Source organism: Rhinolophus hipposideros (assembly GCF_964194185.1).
Source record: "Rhinolophus hipposideros genome assembly, chromosome: 2".
Classification (NCBI taxonomy): Eukaryota; Metazoa; Chordata; class Mammalia; order Chiroptera; family Rhinolophidae; genus Rhinolophus; species Rhinolophus hipposideros.
The window spans coordinates 28561030-28582246 of NC_138048.1; the positions used below are offsets into that span (position 1 = coordinate 28561030).

The window sequence follows — 21217 nt, forward strand, 5'->3', positions numbered from 1 at the left end:
CAGTTCTAATAGTTTTTTTGGTGGAATCTTTAGGGTTCTTTATATACTATTATGTCAAACTGTAAATGACAGTTTTACTTCTTCCTTCCCAATTTGGATGCCTTTTATTTCTTGTCTGATTCCTATGGCTAGAACTTCGATACTATGTTGAATAAAAATGGTGAAAGTGGGCATTCTGGTCTTATTCCTGATCTTAAAATAGTTTTAGTTTTTCACTGTTGAGTATAATGCTAGCTGTGGGTTTGTCATATATGACCTTTATGTTGAGATTTGTTTCCTCTATTCCCACTTTGCTGAGAGTTTTTATAATAAATGGATGGTAGATTTTATCAAATGCATCTGTTGATATGATCATATGGTTTTCATTTTTCATTTTGTTTACCGTGTTTCCCCGAAAATAAGACCTAGCTGTACCATCAGCTCTAATGTGTCTTTTGGAGCAAAAATTAATATAAGACCCCATCTTATTATTTTTTCTTTAAGATTTTATTGGGGAAGGGGAACAGGACTTTATTGGGGAACAGTGTGTACTTCCAGGCCTTTTTTTTTTTTTCCAAGTCAGGTTTTGTCCTTTCAATCTTAGTTGTGGAGGGTGCCATTCAGCTTCAAGTTGTTGTCCTTTCAGTCTTAGTTGTGGAGGGCGCAGATCAGCTCCAAGTCCAGTTGCCGTTTCTAGTTGCAGGGGGCGCAGCCCACCATCCCTTGCAGGAGTCGAACTGGCAACCTTGTGTTTGAGAGGACGCATTCCAACCAACTGAGCCATCTGGGAGCTCAGTGGCAGCTCAGCTCAAGGTGCTGTGTTCAATCTTAGTTGCAGGGGGCAGAGCCCACTATCCCTTGAGGGATTCAAAGAATTGAACTGGCAACCTTGTGGTTGAGAGCCCACTGGCCCATGTGGCAATCGAACCGGCAGCCTTCGGAGTTAGGAGCACGGAGCTCTAACCGCCCGAGCCACCGGGCCCGCCCGACCCCATCTTATTTTAATATAATGTAAGATCATGTCTTATATAATATATGATATGATATGGTATAATATAATACCGGGTCTTATATTAATGTTTGCTCCAAAAGACTCATTAGAGCTGATGGTCCGGCTAGGTCTTATTTTCAGGGAAACATGGTATGTGGTATATCACATTGATTGATTTGTAGATATTCAACCAACCTTGTACCTCAGGAATAAATCCCATTTGGTCATGGTGTATCGTCTTTTTAATGTATTGCTGAATTCAATTTGCTAGTATTTTGTTGATGGTTTTTACATTTATATTCATTAGGGATGTTGGCTTATACTTTTCTTGTTTTATAATGTTTTGGTCCTAGTTTTTAAATTGGGTAATGCTGACCTTGTAAAATGAGCTTGAGAGCCTTTGGTCCTCTTGAATTTTTTGGAATAGTTTAAGAAGGATAGGTATTAATTGTTCTTTGAGTGTTTGGTAAAATTTACTTGTGCAGCCATCTGGTCCAGGAGTTTTGTTTTATGGGGAATTTTTTTTTTATTTCTGATTTGATTTCTTTAATAGTTACAGGTCTGTTCAGATTTTCTGTTTCTTCTTGACTTAGTCTTGGAAGATTTTATGTTACTAGGAATTTATCCATTTCTTCCAGATTACCCAATTTAATCACATATAATTGTTCGTTGTATTTTCCTATAATCCTTTGTATTTCTGTGGTGTCTGCTGTCACTTCTCTTTCTTTTATGATTTTATTTGAATGAACTCATCTTTTGTTCATCTTGACTACTTTTATATGTTCCAAACCTATCTGACTTGTTTTGCATATTTATTCTACTTTAATCTAGAAAGGAAACCAAGAGAGTTATCCAGCTACCTTTTCAGAGGACTTAATTTTACCAAATCACTGTCACTTTATTTTACCAAGAATAGAAACCACAGTTTAATTATTGCAATGAAGTGCAGAGTTGGTTTCTGTATGGATCATCTTCAGGACATTGTGAGAATTGTTCTCAGACATTTGTAAGTTAGTCAGAATGAAGTGTTACTTTCCTAGGGTTGGTCAGTTTTGGATGAACCATATTTCATTTGGGGAGTGAAAATAAAAAAACTAAGATCAGCCTTAAACCCAGTATTTCAGTTTAGGTAAAAAATGTTTTAACCCATAAATCAAAATAATATTTTATGGCAGATTGTGTGCATGCGTGTGTGTGTGTGTGTGTGTGTTTTAATTAATGGTTCTGGTACAAAGACTGAGACTAAAAAGTAGAGGTGACTACTATATAGAGAGGGTGCCAAAAAAAACGTATACACATTTTAAGAAAGGAAAAAACTGTATTAAAATTGTAATACTTGATATATACTGATAACAAAAGTTGAATACAAGTCGTGTGTACATTTTTTGGCACCCCTGATATATCATCTGAAATATGCTTAACTTGCATTGTCAGTTGTCCAGGATTTGACAATTCATGAATGACATCATGGTGAAATAATTGAAGTAAAAATCTGAAGCTTAACAATATGAAAATAATTAATTCAATAAACTGGGAATACAAGTAGTGATTGAAACAGCTGTGATCTCTGTTCTCATGAGGTTTTTCTGTTTCTTATTGTGAATTAAGATAATATTTGTATGTAGGAGAAATTTTTCTACATTTTTGGAAGTTAACTATGATTTACTTTTGGACTTGTGTTTTATAAACCTTTAAGTTAAAAAAAAACATAGCATGAAAAACCACTAACCAAAATATATGCTCTTATCAAGGAATTTAGGGGCAGGTTGCCTGGACATGTAGAATTGTTCTTATACGGGGAATGGTTCCAGAGGTCTCTCTTGGTTTGGAATTCCTTTTTGTTGCTATCCTCTGTCTCTTCCAGAAGGACCATGGTAGAAACTTGCTGGGTCACACCTCATTAAGACACGCCTTGGTGTTTTAATGCTCCAAATACAGCCTGCTTCATAGTAGGAAGTCATGTTGTGCAAGCTGCATTTGGTCAGGGAGAATGGGTTCTCTCTCCTTCCTGGTTCTGGCTGATTGTTGATATAAGACTAAGCAAGGTCAGAGCAGAATTAGATAGTTAAGAAACAATTCTTCATAACTCAGAGACCACCAGCCTCTAAGAGTGCCCTTGGGAAGATGAAGGAGGCAAACATCAGTTGCTCAAAGAAGCCTTGTACTCTGTGACAGCGTGAGCAGAAGAGAGGGTGATGCTGCAGATAGTTCATTATAATGCACTCTTAGCTGCAGTGCAGGCCTGTCAGTGCATGGTGAACCTGTGGGCCATGTTATTTCAAGGCACCGGTGGATTATGAAATATTTTATAGGGCTCATTAATTTTTTCTTAACCTATTATAGATCTAAGGTCACTAGAGGGGCAGATTATATCTCTGGTCTGAAGGGATTTTATAATTCAGATTTCGTGGACTTTTCTTGACCAAAAGGACAGAAATAGGATGTATCTGTGTATAACTGTAAGCTGTACATTCAAAGTATTCTTATCAGTCAACTGAAGCCTAGAAACTGAAATGGGTGACACAGATATCTTTCTCTCTTTACCATGAGCTTTCCACTAATCCCATCATTATCTTCTTCACCATCTGCTCCTGCATTCTCGCAGGCACTGTCACGCTTGCTTATGGGCATGTGTTCATGCTCTCTCCTCCCTTTTCTTAACTGAATCAGGAAGACTTGGAGAGAGAAGGGGCATACCACCCACCCCTCATACTAATGCAAAGCTCCTTCATGTTTAGTGCTGAATTACTTCTTGTTTTATACCTGTAGTCTCACCGCAGGGGATAATAATTGATGATATACTAGACAAGGAAATTTTAATGGAGGAAAGATTATGATTTACAGGTAGAATTGTTTTCTGGGCTTCTGTGCCCAGAATCTGATGTAAGAGATAGATGAAAATGGTAAGAATCGGGGTGCCAAAAAAAATGTATGCACATTTTAAGATAAGCATCTCTTAAAATGTGTGTACATTTTTTTTTGGCATACTTTGTTGTACCTCTGTATATGGTGACATTTTTGGAAACATATGAGGAAAAAAATATGAGTTTAAGGAAAATGCCATTCTTAACATGGATTCCTTGATGATAGATAAAACATGAGTCTAATATTTTGCTCAACTTTTTATAAGGACATAAAACTAAAGGTGTTCTTTTGCTTTTGTAATGATGTCAAACAGTTGTTTTTCTGTTTGTTGTGTTGTTTTTGTAGCTCAAAGCATTCAGTAAACCCGGGTTCCAAGGTGAATGTATAGATTTTACAAAAGAAATTTCTGATTTGACTTCTTCATTCACTCCATGTTCTTTTAAAGTTCTGCGAGGTTGGTAAGTATGCTTATTGAGTGCGTTCTACTGTTGGTTAACAACTAAATTTCTTTTAAATTCATGAAGATTTGACCTATCTTTTTTTGTATACATAATGAAATAAAATAAATAATCATTGGTTAACTGCTTATTAGCCTATATTTGCCCAATACAAGCAATTGTGTAATAGAAACAGTTGGCTACATAATTAGCCAACTTTGGGAGCATCTTGGTGATTTTTTTCTTACCGTTACATGATGTTTTAAAAATATTCTGAATGTTTGTATCGTATGTTTATTGTATAGCATAATAGAATGCTGTAAAAATTAGTGTTTTTGTTCAGATAAGACATTCCTAAATTAAAAAAAAAAAATCTTTCTGTTTGTTAAGGTGTTTATCGTCTGCATTTCACAGGTAAGAAGAGTTAGGTTTTCCCTAAGATCGCACACCAAATGTCAGACCCAGTATTGCTTTGGTCATTTTTTATGAAGTCCTATGTTCTTCCAGCTGCAGCCACATACTGGATCTTCTGCACATGTATAGGAAACTGTATATGATTCTCAACGCTAATGTATAAATTCCATCCATTGACTTTTTACTGTGGTAAATATACATAATGTGAAAGTTACCATTTTAACTATTTTAAGTGTACGGTTGACATGTACGGTACACAGTAGCATCTGTGTATGGAATACCTACCTAATAACTCATCACATTTCCAGTATTGGTTCTTAAAGATACCTTGTATTCATCAATTGTCTTTGCTCTCTTGAATCAGTAGGGACTAGGATCTCCTATTTTCCATTTGAGGAACTTCAGTCCAATTAACTCTGCTCCAGTATTGTGTCACTTCCATTCTTTACCACAAACCAATCATGGCCCAATTATTTGTCCCAAAATCCAGTTTAATATTTTTATTATTCTGCTTTAAATCCCGCAGTCATTCTATAATACCAGTCAGATAAAGTTCAAACTCCTTCATTTCCATGATTCACCATCAACTAGTCTCATTTTCCCATTCTATCCATTCTCCATTCTATTCTTATGCTGTCTCCATCCTCCCCTCTTCCAACATTTACTCAGCTATGTATTTTCCCCCTTAACCTCAATAGCAGGGGTCAGCAAACTTTTTCTATAGGTAGTAGCCAATATTTTCAGCTTTGTGGGCCATACAGGCTCTGTCTCAACTATTCAATACTGCCACTGTAGCACAAAAGCAGCCATAGACATAAACGAATGGTCAGGCTATGTATCCAGTGAAACTCTATTTATGGACATTGAACATTTGAAGTGTATATAATACTCATGTGTCATGAAATAATCTTCTTTTAACTTTTTAAAACCATTTAAACATACAAAAACCAGTCTTAGCTTCTGAGCTGTACAGACACAGGCAGTGGGGGTGAGGTTGGCCCATGAGCTAACAGCAGATGTTATTTGTTTGGCCTCCACACTATGTTTTTAAAAAATTTTGTGTCAATACTTCAGGATATTTTTCAGAAGAACCTGTTTTCCACTTTCTCTTTAAAAATTAGAAGATTTGGAAATTCTGGCAAAGCATTTGCCTTTGGCAATGATTAACTGGTGTTAGGTAGATGGCATGTGTGCTCTCAATATGCCATGCGATATAGTCCCTTTTTTTATATATATACCTGGTACACTACTTGGTACACTACTCACATTACCTGCCTGACCTCCTGCAGGTATGTACGTTCATGATCCCTGCCTACTACTGACCAGAATATATCTTTCAGTTTCAGTCCATTTCCTTAATTTTCTTTCTTGATTAATCCTAATTCAAGCAGTCTTTTCCCTCTCTATCTATAGCTCTTACTACTCTGAACCGCTCTGTATGTGTTACTATTTTTATACTTACTTCCAAAAAGGATATGAAAGTTTTACAATATTAAAACACATAAAGTAGGACACTGTAAATTAAAAATATTTTCTGCAACTCTTTAGTGAGAGAGAAATATACACATCAAAGACCTGAAATAATTTTGTTGCTAGTATTTGGCTCTGAGTCTTTTCTCTATTAAAATAATATATCTTGCAAAATATTTTCTTTTATTATTTTCTGATAAAAGGAAGCACTGATATTTTTCTGGAGGAAATATTTTTCCTGAAACTGAAGTCTAGGAAAAATTAGTCACGTAATGTCACTTCATATAGGGAATAGATATTTATATAAATATATATACTTTATATATAAAGTTACATTTTATATTTATAATAATATACATTATATTATATTTACTTATATTTGTGTGGAGTTTATTAAACTACAGTTTAATAATAAAAGAATACAAGAAACATGGCTATTCTTCAGTATCTGGAATGCTTGAAAGATCTGGGTTTGAGCCCAGTTCCATCACTTCCTAGCTGTGTAACCTTAAACATATTTGGATCATCTCTCTGAACCTCAGTTTCCAAATCTGTAAAGGAGGGGTAATAATAGTACCTATCACAAAGGATTCTTATAAAGACTAAATGAAAAATGCACATGGAGAGCTTAACTCCATGCTTGACACATTGAAAGCCTTTGATAAATGTTGGCTATAAAATGCTTATTACATAGAAGACATGACAGTACATTATAATGTCTCAGAGCATTTCTGTCGTTTCCCAAAGTTAACCTGGTGTAGCTAGAGTACAGTTCTGGTGATCTGCAAATAATAGGGTTACAACTTAAACATACCGAAACTGAAGCAGCAACAGCCAATTCATTTCTCCCTTGGGCTCCTTCTTTTCAAAAGGGCTTGTCTTAACCAAGCTTTTGATGAGTGCTATATTGAATATAATTCAATATCGAAGATTCTAAAGAGCTTATTTCTTTCTAAAAACTTCTGTTAGCTATCAGATGTGCAGGGGACAGATTTTATATATTGTTGTGTGATTTTAGGAGTTTAGCTTCTAACTCACCCAGATGAAGGGCAAACTCATTATCAACAAGGATACAAATTTTTATTCACCCCCCCCAAAGAAACGTATAATCTGTTCAAGAACTTAATAATCACTATAATTTGATCCTACACTTTTGTATTTGAAGGCACTGAATGAAGCTTAAAGCAGATGTCTTCTCATTTCAGATTTCAGCTCTACATTTAATAGTTGGGGAGAACTTGGGAAAATCACCTCATCTTTCTACGCCTTCATTGTGTTGCCTATAAAAATAAGAACGTTTCTATCTCAGAATTTTTGAGGGCTCAGTGAAATAATATATGGAAAGTGTTTAGCCTATGTCTGACACATGATAAGCAGTCAATAAGTGGTAGTGATAATGGTTTTTATTTTTATTTTAAACTGATGATGTGTATTTGCTGCTGGTCAGCCCCGTGACTTTTATGTTGTACCCCTAGCCTGGTTCCCACAACACGAGAAAGAGCCTATACTGCCAACTGCTGCGGTTTGACTGAATGTCTCACGGCTTGTCTTTTTAGCTGGCTCCTGTATTACCAAGAGGGCATGTCTAATAACCAGTGCGTGTTAGAAGAAGGCCTCTATGCTGACCTTACTTCCTGTGGCTGCTTAACATCTAAAGTCAAATCCCTCAAGCCCATTGACTATGTAAGTACTTTGCTGAATGCATTAGACTTTTTCTCGTCTAGTTTAATTACCATGAATGAGAATGTGAAGTTGGAAGAAATGATATATGAGCAAATATAAAAATTGGAATAATTTACTTATGGATAAAATTAAGATTCACTCATGAATTCCACCCAAAATGTGACACTGATGTTTTCCTTTTTTTTAAGCCTGAGCTTAAATCTCAGTCTGCTGCTTAACCAGTTTGGGTGACGTTGGCAAACTTACTTAGTTTCCTCATCTATAAAAGATAATAGTATTTTATAAGGCCACTGGTATATTAAATAAGATGATGGTTGTAAAATGCCCAACTGCTGGTGAACACTTGATTGTTAGCTATTAGTATAATGGTTGTAATTGTTATAGCTGCTTAATAAAAATAATAATCTCATTGTTTTATTATTAGATAACTCACATAACAATTAGTCTGCCTTGCAGGTTTACAATGTTACTTTAGGGCATGGACCACCACTGGTATTGATTTCAAATCTTGTTTGGGGGGAACTAGGGCGTTCCTGCCTGTTGTGTGCACAATTGTCTGGGTCACCTTGGAGGCCCACATTTATAGAGTAAGTGGTTTCTCCTATCTGTCATACTTACTCAGAGTTATGAAACATGTGAGAAAAACAGGATCGCTACTCTGGGGCGTCAGTTCTGGGCTCCTAGTTAGTAGTGTGTGTGCAGAGGAAGTAGTAAGGATTTGGAATATTTTCAAGATGTCTGGTTGTGAGGATTCCCTAGGAGCATTTGGTGAGAACTAAGATTTACACCGAGATGTTTCGCAGCCCTACACTGTGATTGGAGAGACTCAGACCCTTCCGCCACAGCTGTCTTGAAGGGTAATGACCATATTCGGGATCTTTGATCACAACCCAAGCAATGGAGGCTTATGTCACAGGGCATTCCTGGATAGAGTATTCTTGGTATCCGGCTAAAAATAGAGTCTTGGCTGAGGAACAAGAATGGAAGTAGAATCCTTGGTCTTTCTCAATGTCCCTTAGACACTTGGAAAAACTAAGTGGTTACTGATGCTTCCTATCTGTGGGAGGAAAACTGGTGGGAAAAAGAATGTGGTCTGGTCAGTCTTCCCAAGTGTTGATGAGGCTGAAAAGGGCATTGCAAAGTAGTCCACGTTTACTGGGAAAGGAATTTTCTTAGGAATTTTTAGTGGTCAAACCAGCAGACAGATAATTATTTGGTATTAACTCGAAAAGCAAAACAGGTAGTTCAAAATGTGAAAGTACCATCTTGAAAGGATGTTACAGGACTAATTCAGTGAGCTAAACCCACAGAATTTCTAAGGAGCGCGTTTTAGGAACAGAGTCAAAATGAATGGGTATTACTGTTTTTCTTTGAAGTTATTCTTTCACATCCATGAAGTCAAAAATGAATAATTCACATTAGTAGTGAAAATAGAAATGTTTTTATGTAAGCTGTGTTGTTGCATGTCCCAGTCTTGGTCCAGTGGAATCCAGGTAGTATAAGCGAAGGTGCCTCCTGGGAAGGATTGGAGAGCTACAGCCTTTGCCCTCCAGGAACTGATCAAAGAGTGTGTTCATTTTATAAGGACCGCACTTTCATTTTCTCAATGCCTGTGAATGGTATGTTTTAACATGTTTACGCAGTAGGTTTGGTGTTGAAATGGAAGGAGTATGAGGTGAGGTTGGGCATCCAGCAAACACCCACTGATTGACCCTGAAGAGGCCTTAACAGGTAGCATTTCCTTGGTGAAGCCACCGTGCTTTTCCCTGGTGGCCCCAAAGCCCCAAGTTGATCGGACCTAAGATACTGATACGTATACCAGGAGGGCGGATTCTAGTGACGGAATTCTGTCTTGACATTTTTCTGACTCTGGGAGAACATGGGAAACTGACTTAGTTGTCAGAAGGTTTATTTATTAAGCATAGATTTGGGTAAAATGAAGTAGATGTCTTGAGATTAGCTGACCTGGGCTAACATTCCCCACAAAAGACATTCCTCCCACTCCCACAGGTCCAATCGCTCACTTTCTCCCAATTCTGTGTCTTCTTTCCCTGGAAAATATTAGACACATTCTTGTCTATCCTGCTTCTCTGATTCCTTCTTCATCCCGTCTCACCCTACTGTGTTCTTACTTACGGATCGATAACACCTTTTTCTGGTAGACTTGTTAACACCACTCCAGTGTGATTGTGGATTCGTTCTAGGATATGTTTCCGTCCAATTGAGCTGACTTTCCATATAGATGAGCTAACTCTTTGACCTCACTTGTATTAGTTAAAACTGTAGAATTCTCAGGCTGTTGGCATGCCCAGACATGCTGTGACTTCATGCTAAAGTGTCCTAATGGAGTCTTAACGACTTTATCTTCATACAATATCAGTGTGTTTTGCAATGACGGTTTGCTTCAGGCTGCTTGGTCTTTGTGTCAACATATGTCAGTTCCAGAGGTCCCTGGCTGCATAATTTGCAGTCATTTTACAGTGAAAAAAGCTGGGAGCGTAGTTTACAGTTTTGCTTCTCACTAATGTGACCTTGGGCAAGTCAAGTGATTGCACTCAGTTGACTCAGATGTAAATAAACTGTCAAAACAAGTATTTTCAAGTCTTTGACAGCCTCCAGCTCTGTCGCAAATAAGTATCCTGGCAATATTTCTAATGGAAAATGAAAAGGAATGTCTATTTGGCCTTAGGACTCACATGATCTGAGGGAATAAGATGGTATATTAGCTTTCAATAAGGTTACACCATATAACAGTCCCCAAAACGGGATTAGGAGCTGGAGGTGGGTGGAAGAACTAAACAAAATGTTTTAAGCATTGGCCTAGTAGCATCTGGGGTCACCTGCTTTTACCGTGTTTCCATGGGAGCAGCGGAGCATGCCCTCCTTCTTTACTGTCTCCATGGTGGCTTGGCATAGAAATTGGCTGCCTTTGAAGTAATAATCCAGTTCTGGCAGCTGTAAGCAGGCACAGCAAAAGAAACATCATAACAAGAGGCTGTAGAAAGACTTCAGATGAAATTATGATGGTGATGACATAAATGATCTTACGAAGTACAATAGGAATTGGCAGGGCATGCTGTACAAGAGCACGGAATAAGGTACACAGCTATAAATAGAAGACTGTCGACCCAGCCACAGCATGAAAGGAAGCGATGAGTTTATAAAGTGGGCAAGAGTGGGCTTACTAGTAAATTTTCACCTGAACCCACATAATATTTAATATTCACCGTTGTGCACGTTTTGAAAATGAAGGCCAACAAACTTACAGTAAATAATCAACTTCCTCGTCAGACGTTTGAAGCATTTCCCTTTAAATTCAGGCAGAGGACGAAGATCTATCCTGTCTCCACTTCTTTTCAACGTTATTCTGGAGTCCTAGCCACTTTAATAAGATTAAAGCAAAGAATAGTATAAAGGAAGAAACAAAATTGTCAAGAGTATCTACATATGACTTATTAAGGTCTTATGAATTTTTAAAACTTGCAGATTACAAGATAAATAGCAATTAAACCACAGGATACTTAGGGATAAGTCTAACAGAAGGCAAGTCCTATATGGGGAAAATGATAAAAACTTCATTGAAGAATATAAAAGATGGAGAAATAGAAACTTTTATAGATGAAAAGACTCAATAGTGTTGTGGTGTTCCCCCAACTAATACAATTTCAGGCAAAATGCTTACAGAATCTTTTGTCTTTTTTTACGGCGGGGGGAGGGGGGATGTAGGGTGGGGTGGTAAAATATGACAAGCTTATCCTAAAATTAATTTGAAAAAAAATGACAGTGTAGAATAGCTGAGATATTTTTTAAGAACAGGCAGGATCACTTCCTCTATTAAATACATATTTCCTCATGTATCAATTAAGATAGTAGGTATTGGTACAAGGAAAGGCAAATAGAGCAGTGTAACAGGGCAGCATAGAAGAAACTGACCTAACATAAATAAGGGAATTTGGAAGGTGACAGAAATAGCATTGCAGTGGACTGTTATGAACTGCTAAATAAATGGTATTGAGACAATTGGCCCTTTACATGGAAAAAGATACAGTTAGAATGCTGTTTTACTCCAAACACAAAAATATATTCCAGATGGATTAATAGCAGCCTAAATGTGAAAAGCAAACTTCTTCTAAGTTTTCTTTAAAATTTGGAAGAAAATATAGGAAACTACCCTAATGATACTGAAATAGGATGGATTTAATCACAAAACGTACAAAACAGTAAGAGAAGAGAAAATGCAAATATATCAGTTTTCTGTTGCTGCTGTAATAAATTACCACCAACTTAGTGGTTTAATGGAAACTATCTTATAGTTTTGTCGGTCAGAAGTCCAATAAAAGGGTCTTCCTGGGGTAAAATTAAGGTGTTGGACTGCATTCCTTCTGGAAGAGGCTGGGGTGGGGGTGGAGACTGTTTCCTGACCTTTTCCAGTTTCTAGAGGCTTCTGTGTTCCTTGGCACGTGACCCGCCTCCATCGTCAGAGTGCATCACTCTAACTTCTTTCTATCTTCTCTCTCACCCTCCTGCCTCCCTCTTAAATGGACTCCTGTGATTATATTAGGCCCATCTGGATAATCCAGACTAATATCCCCAACTCAAGATTCTTAACTCTTAATCACATCTGCAAAGTCCCCTTGGCCATATTGAGTAACGTATTCACGGGTTCTGGGGATTAGGATGTGGACGTTTTGGGGCGGCGGGGGTAGACGTGGGAGAACACTAATTATGCAATGTACCACAGCAAGCCACAGACTAGGAGAATATATGCGCAGCCGATATAACCTGCAGAGCTCTAGTGTGCAGAACATAAAAAGAACTATTTTAAATCAGTGGCGGAAAAAAAATTCTGTTTTAACTCGGCAGAGGATGTGAATACCTAGGCAGCTCAGAAGAGAGAAAAGGTTACGGACATTCAAAGGATGTTAAACTTCACTAGTGATCAAGTAAATGTAAATTAAAACAACAATTAGGTAACGTTACCTACGTTACATACAAACATTTGAAAATCTGGCCACATCAAGTTATGGTTTAGTGGTGGAAAAGAGGGATTATTCATACACAGCTAGTTAGAGGAGTGTCATTTGTGACTGTGGGGAGGAAAAATTAGGATGTTTGTTACAGCGCTGATGGATGAAATAAACTGCAGCAGGATCCTGTAAGGAAATGCAACACAGTAGTTACAGTGAGTGAAGGTGAGCTACTTGTATTACTAAAGATGTTACAGTAGGATCAGTGTATACAGTAAGATACATTTCTGTGAAATCTAAAAACAAAGACTATATAACCATTAGTAAAGTATAAAAACATGAGCTGGAAGGATTCACAACAACTTCAGCATAGTGGTTACCCCGAGGGGTGGTGGTGGGGGAGTTAAAATTCAACTGTACCTGTTATGTTTTACTTCTTTATACAATTTGATACAACTATACTAAAATTAAGACGCATCACTTTTGGGTGTTGGGTACATGGTCATCTGTGTATTATTTATTCTTTTTGAAATGTATTATAACTTTTTTTAAGAAGGTGAAAAAAAGGACCAGTTAGGTAGATATGTAGGTAGATATGTAATGCTACTGATTTTCTAAGCCAAATGAAAGAGGCTGTATGAGGGTTATAGTTCACTGGCGAAGAGTTTGGTTTGGGAGTCCGACAGACCATTACTTGTTGTTAGCTGAGTGACCTGGGCATGCTTTTGACCACTCTGTGCCTTAACTTTCTCTTCTAATCAAATGTGAGGATTAAATGAGCTATTTCAGTTTAAGCCTTTAGAACATAAGCACTCGCTATTATAACAGCTCGTAGATGACAATTGTTGTGCAACATCAAGACTTGATAGGCTGAAGGTATTTATATGATTTTGGTTTAAATAGGCCAAACTTAGAAAACTCCATGTTAGAGTCTTATTAGAGATTTATGAGCCTTCTATTAAATTTTCATTATTTCAAATAACTTTTTTTCCCAGCACACTGTTTGGTATTTCTCTGGAATGGAATGGTATTGGAGGTGTACATTATGGTTACTTTCCTAGAATTCAGTTCATTTACTCTTAGCTTTTTAGCCGTGATGCGTTTGGCAGAGGTTGGGGTGCCATGATACTGTCAAGCTGTACAGATATGGCTGTTCCGAGTGGCTGATTGCTAGGTATTCTAAAAATGATGTACCATGTTATAGATAGACTCTAACCAATTAACGTAACCCTGAGGTACTGTCAACCTTTTCCATACAGGCGGTGATTTGAAACCCAAAGAACTTTCCAGTGCCAAAGTACAAGTCTGTGTAGTTTTAAAAAAATGTCAAAACTTAGTAGTTACTCCGATGTAAAAGTTTAATTATATTGAAGATGTGTTGGTAGAAATGCAGTCCTGCTAGCGGGGTACTCGTACCAGGGTCTCAGCTTCCGAGTGAGAAGCCAGGGTCTCACTCTCGTTGAGCTGATAGAGTAGCTAAGAATAGGGGTCACATGTATTGCCCTGCTGAGCAAGATGAAACCAAGTGCTTCTGATAATAGCACACCTGCCAATCAGAAACAGTCCACACGATGAAATTGCTGTTACTTAGCACATGTTAGAACCATGGTGTAGGCGGTAAGAACACAGGCTCTGGGGCCATACTGTCCAGATTAAATGCCAGCTCTCCCACTGACTGTGTATGTGACCTGTTCCTCGATTCTTCATCCACCAAGTGGGGATAATAATGGTACCCACGCCACAGGGAAGTGGTATGGATTAAATGAGTGAAGACAGGTCTGCAGCCCCTAATCTGAATGTATTTTGGGATTTGGAATTTTTCACATTTTAAACAGAAATATGGTTCATATATGGCATATACGAAAACACTCTCAGAAGGGTTCTGGGCAGCGTCCCGTAATTAGACACGTTCCTGTTTCTGTAGTAAAATATAGTCATAGCTACACAAATTGAATAAATATTATAAATAGTTCTCTACGTATATTCAGGTCAAGTTTTGTTGCCAAATGGATTAGGAAAAAATTGGGGTTTTAGAGCTTTTGGTGTTTAGAACTATACATAAGGGATTGTGACTAGATGGGTGTGTGTGTGGGTGTGTGTGTGTGTGTGTGTGTGTGTGTGTGTGTGTGTGATGCCCAGCACATATTAAATGACAGATAGGTTAGTTATTACTGTTATTGGCATTTAAAATATTACTTTATGGGATGAGGAGGAATAATGAGGTTTTTTTTCTTATTGAAAGTTCATTTACATAATTTTTTCAAATATTTTTTTTCTTTCCTAACCACATCCTCTTTTGAGAAACTGTATCCTCTTTGCATGGCTTAGACTTGACCCGGCAGGAATGTCCTGTTACTGCTGACACCTAAGAAGAGCCTTTGGCCCCACACAGTTGGCCATCTGCTAAGTTAACATGGACTGACGCCAAGAGATTTGTAGCACTCAAACTGTAATTAAATTCTGGTGGTTTCTATTGTCCTTGAAAGGTTCAGGTTACTAGGACATCTTCGGTTTTGAAGACTACTCATAGTTTATGAGTAGTTCCTACTTTAGTGTTTGAAAATCTATCTGAAAAATACGATTTTAAAATAGTTCTTCTTAATGATTACCCATTAATCATCCCCACCATCTTGCCCTCATGGGCACTTGATGTTGACCCTCATAATCTTCCTATCCATTAAGTACATTTGTACAACAAGTATATTTATAAATTGAAGTACATCTATAAATTAATGACCATTTAAATCAAAGCAATTTCAATAGACAAATATCAAGTTACATATATATCAAACCTCTGGTGGGAGGAAATGACTCTAAGCTTAGAAACAATAGATGTTCTCAAATGAGAATTTAGAAAGATTGGACCACCGACGACACCCTGCTGTTGTTGCTGCTAAGAATGGAGGATGAGATGTTTGTCTACATTAGTCAGTAATACGTAGTTTTTCCTTGGTTCCTGCTATTGGTTTATGTTCCTTGCCCCTGTATATATTGGATCACTTAGAGCACCCTTTGTGGTTTATATAAACTCATAAAAATATTATCTCAGTCATTTTCTACAGTTCTTTCTCAGACTTCCTGCATATCATTTTTAAATATTTTTTGTGATCCCCTCCATCAAACTTTTCATTGTTTCCCTAAGATAAATTTCTAGATGTAGAATTTCTAAATCGTCTTTGACTTGGCAGTGAATTTGATGGAGTTGGAGGGATTATGGCAGCCTTTTTAAAAATGTCTTGGTGGGCATTCTGCGAAAGGAAGAGGAAAATGTACACAGGTACTATTTTTCTTAGAACAGTGATTAGCATTGAAATTACGTTTTCATAATCTGTTCATTTTTTCCCACTGGAATTTAAGACAGTTACACTATGTCAGTACTAAATGCCTTTAACGTAGGTGTCTGTCACTCTTAACCACAGCGAACGCTACAGGGCAAGTGTTGCTGACGGTTGGTGTCAGCCCTGTCCAGGCTCCTTGCCTGTCTGCCCTTCCTCACTATTTGAAATTCAACACGTAGTAAAGAGTGGGAAGACACAAGCTGAAATGCTGTCTAAAAAGCTTAAGGGAGAAGATGTTGGAAAAATCCAAGAATAAAGTCAGGGGCTTATCTGTGGCCAGTGATTGTTCATTCATTTTCAGTCACCATCTTCGGTGCGTAGTTTAAAGTCTGCTGTTGGCCGCATTTCTAACCTGCTATTCTGGACTCCTATAAGTATATTTATTCTATGAACTGTTGGGATGCTTCCAGTATTTTTATTTTGCAGATAGTAAAAAGACGCCTAATCTTGTCTGCGGTCACTCAGTAGCAACTTAGCAACTAGAGATGACTTCCTATTTCTGACCCACTTGATGGCACTTACTGAAGGAAAATTAATGCTCCTGGGCAGCCTTCCGACGCTTAGCTTTCTGTCTCACTGTGCACAGTGATTGTTACCTTCTTTTCCAGTATCCTCTAATCCCTAGCTCAGCACTATCCAGTGCCCTAGCACTAGCCTTGTGGTTATTTAAATAAATTAAAATTAAATCAAACGAATTCAATCTCTTGGTCACACGAGCCACATTTCAAGTGCTCAGTGGCCACATGTGGCTAGCAGCGATGTACGGAGGAGCGCACATAAACAACATTTTTGTCGCTGCAGAAAGTTCTGTCTGGACAGTGCTTCAGACTTCCCTGGATCAGCAGGCAACCTTTGCCACATAATGTCAAGAGAAAATTACTCACTCACTTACCTGTTTTAAAGACCTGGGAATGTCTCGGCATTCTTTTTTATGATTTTATTCGTGGATTGATCCAGTCACAGGTTCTACGCTGATGGATTGGACCTCTCACCCTTCCCCAGAACCATCCCTCAGTCTTGCATTTTTCAGCTTCTTTCTATTCTATTATCACCTTCCACTGAGCTTACAGTGTGCTCCTAGGCCACTTGCCTATTTCCCTCCTCCTCTTCACCCAACTCTTCTAATTAATAGCTTGTGCACCCCATTTACAGTTTTTCACCACTCATTCATTCCTCTGCCCTGACAGCCTAGATTGTACTCATCATCTCCTACAAGCCACCCAAACAGTTGTCTTGCAGGTTACCAGCTGCCTCCTGATTGTCCAACCTAACCAGCCTCGTCGCAGTCACCCTCTGCCTCAGACCCGCACAAGTGTTTGCTGCTCTTTTCTTTCCCCTTTCCTCCCATGGTGTCTTCTCTCTTGGCTCTGCTCTCCTCGTGCACGGGTGCAGTCAGCTCCGCAGGCTCCTCGCTCATGGCCACCCATCTCTTGTCTGTTGGCGCAGTTCCCTCCTCCATGCATTTCCATTTCCTCACCCACAGCTGGCTCTAGTTGCTACCCAGCTTCTGAGAGTTCCCCAAACTTACCTTTACAACTGATTTTTCCCTGGACTCCAGATCAGAAGGTCCAGTGTTTTTTGGACATCTTTGTTAAGAGTATCCTACCTCTACCTTAACATGAAAACACCTGTTTCTAGGTATAAGTCCTTAGCTCCTGGACAAGAATTTATATATGACTAGTTATAGAGGACAAGTTATACCACTTTCCCCCAGCCACCTCTTCACGGTTTTCACACCTTTTCCCTCACTCATTCCATTTGTTTATCATGTCTCAGCACTGTGGTGGTCTTCCTGGCCATCCCTTCCTCACCATTCCTAACCTTCCACACCCACCCCGCTTGTGACGTCTGGGTCTCTGTCTTTGGCCTGGAGTATTCTTCCAGTGTGCTGGCACTTGCACTTCTATTCTCTTCTTCACTTATGTCGTTACCAGATACAGTTCCTGGAGGCCATTTTTTTAAAAAAGTACACACAAATAACACATATACATGCAAACATTTGCATAACAATGACCAATTTAAATTTTTGAATAAGTAGTATATTCTTGTGTTTCAAAAATGAGAAAGTACTAAAAGGCGTGCAATGAACAACCTGGCTCGCACTTGCCTTTTATTCTCTCACGTCTGTCCTCCTGATGGGAGTCATAGTGAATTTTTAAAAAACTATTTTTAAAGAAAAGTTTTAATGTATATACAAGCACATACGTATATGTTTGCATGTGCATAAACTTTCCCTTTTCGTCATAGTAGCATAGGAAGTAGGCTCTTCTACACTTGGTATTTGCCTCTAAAGAATATCTGAAATACTTTTCATAAAGATCTCTTCGTTCCTTTTCATAGCCTCTGTGAATGTACCCTAATTTATATAGTCAGTCCCTTCTTTTTTTTTTTTTAAGATTTTATTGGGGAAGGGGAACAGGACTTTATTGGGGAACAGTGTGTACTTCCAGGTCTTTTTTCCAAGTCAAGTTGTTGTCCTTTCAATCTTAGTTGTGGAGGGTGCAGCTCAGCTCAGGTCCAGTCGCCGTTGCTAGTTGCAGGGGGCGCAGCCCACCATCCCTTGAGGGACTTGAGGAATCGAACTGGCAACATTGTGGTTGAGAGGATGCGCTCCAACCAACTGAGCCATCCGGGAGCTCAGTGGCAGCTCAGCTCAAGGTGCTGTGTTCAATTTTAGTTGCAGGGGGCACAGCCCTCCATCCCTTGCGGGACTCGAGGAATCAAACTGGCAACCTTGTGGTTGAGAGCCCACTGGCCCATGTGGGAATCGAACGGCAGCCTTCGGAATTAGGAGCACGGAGCTCTAACCGCCTGAGCCACCGGGCCGGCCTAGCCGGTTCCTTCTTGATGGACATTTAATTCATTCCCCATCCCTTGCTATTCCAGACACCCCTACAAGGAATAAAGCTTTCATAATTCACTTTGCTTGCTTGAATGTGTAGCTGTAGGTCGCCTGTGAGTCAGCTGTTGGACTGTTTAGTGGCCATTCATTGACCATCCACAGTTCCTGCTGCTGGTGCTCTGCTTCTCATGCACCAAGTTACAGGTGCCTCAGCCCAGCCCACATTAGTCCAGAAGCCTTTAAGGACTTCCCACTGGCAGTGAGTTTCTCTCTTCCCTGTCAGTGTCAGAAAAGAGGCAGGCAGCTCCATAGACGTAGCAAACAGTGGGAGCGCTTGAAGCTGTTTCTGTTGGACTCTGTAGTCCAACTAAGTGGGTCCACTTGCCATTCCCCTTACACGCCCCATGCAGTTGTCTCCCTTCCTTTGCACAGAGTGCCTTCCCTCTTGGCCTGTCCGAATCCATTGCTGTCACGCTACCACATCCACGAAACTTCCTTGATTCCTGCTCTTGCCTGCTAAAAATAATCTAGCCTTCCCCTGTGTACTTTCACAGGGCATATCCTCTCTATCCTGGATTACATTATAATATCTGTGCAATTCTCCTAATTTAGCTAATGGCTAGTATGCTTCGAACACAAAAATGGTGCTTTGTTTTGTTTTCTCGTCGTCCAGAAGTCTCCTAGCATGGCGTCTTGCACATACTAATGAATGAAAGAGCAGTATTGATTCAACTCTTGTCTGACATGAAGGTTTGGGGGAACACTTTAAATGCAGGCATCACCCACCCGTCCTTGTGAATTCTGGCTTATTATTGTTAAATTAAAAATGCCTTTTGCTCCCTCCTAGGAATGTTTAAGGGCTTAGAGCCATAAAGTCTGCATTCTTAGTGACTGCTTGTGTGGCCTCCTGGGAAATGAGGGTGCCGTTCCATTCCATGTTTATTCTGTTGCCAGCTAAATGCATTAGGATCGAAATGTGGTCCGTATTACAGCACAACCAGCCCTTAATATGTGATTGGAACCAGGTGTCCATTTTTATTATGAGATTAAGATTGTTTTTCTGAAATTTCAATTTTAATTGACAAAAAAACTGAGTAAGAATTAATAGAATCTGATCTCACCACTGCAGTTTTGGCTAGAGCATCTTCAGAGACTGGAGCAGAAAACTAGATGCATTTGAGAGTACAGTGGATCCAGGGTATTACCTGCCTTCTAACTGGAATGTCACTGAAGAGAGGTCACCCCGTATGGTGACGCTTTCTCTTTTTTGTGCCGTTAGGTTTTTGAAGAACCCTCCATCAGCCTTTTTGCTCTGGAACACTGTGAGGGAAGAGAGTTACATCTAGAAGAGGCTGTGAACTCTGTGCTAAACAAGGACCTGCACTTCTACACCCAGTCTGTGTGGGTAAAAAGTGGACTGTAAGTATGGGAGAAGGGCTTGGGCGGGTCCCGTCGCTGCTCTAGGTCAGAGTTGCGAAGTTGCTTTTTATTCCCCCCCTTTTGTTTTTGATCTGATGGTGCTCTTACAACTCTTATTTCTCAATGTAATAGTAGTAGTTTCTGTTTAAATAAGAGAAAGCTGTGGACCATGTCCAGTATGTAGTAGTTTGCGGGAAGAGCCTTTTGGGAGAGAACGGCTGCCATGTGTTCAGAGCATGTGTCATAGAGTAGGTCAACCAGATGACTGTAACAAGTTGAACCCACTTTCCTTTCAGGAGAAACCTAATTAAATCAGCAACTTTGGTTGAGGCTATTATTGGTTAAGACAAGTGACTGTAAGACTAATAATGTTTTGCTGTACTTTGATTTGACATCTTGTTTGTTCTAGAGATGTTTGCCCCAGGGTACTCGTTTTCATGCTGTGCTTGTCTGGGTTTGACCTGGCCTGCCGACCAGTGATCTTCTGGTTGTCAGTCAGGGTGGATCCACGTCGTGTGGAGCCTGCACTTTTTTTTTTTTTTTACAATCTGGAGAGACTACTTTAAGAAAAGAAATGAGTAAATTAAGGATACATAAATTAGGCATGAACTTTGCGTGTTTATTTAGAACAAAAGTGGTAAGAGGCGTTGCAAATGATTGGCCCTGAAGCTGAAGCTCAGTTCTCTTCCTGAAAAATCTGCCTCTCGAGCCTTTTCTGGAGGATGGCATGTAAGCCTGCGCCTCTTCCTGCACTATTGGTGTGTTGGTACCAAAAGTCAGTGAAAGAGCATACACAAGTCTCGATGATTAAT

The 21217-nt window shown here is 39.1% G+C and overlaps 1 protein-coding gene across 2 annotated transcripts in view; it reads left to right on the forward strand.

Moving 5' to 3' along the window:
- CRYBG3 (crystallin beta-gamma domain containing 3) overlaps positions 1-21217 on the forward strand; it is a 107824-nt gene that overhangs the window by 75895 nt on the left and 10712 nt on the right. For both annotated transcript variants that reach the window (XM_081077601.1, XM_081077602.1), the window contains 3 exons: positions 4181-4293; positions 7713-7839; positions 20266-20405. In XM_081077601.1, the coding sequence (XP_080933727.1) occupies positions 4181-4293; positions 7713-7839; positions 20266-20405 (380 nt within the window). The remainder of the gene's footprint in view (positions 1-4180; positions 4294-7712; positions 7840-20265; positions 20406-21217) is intronic.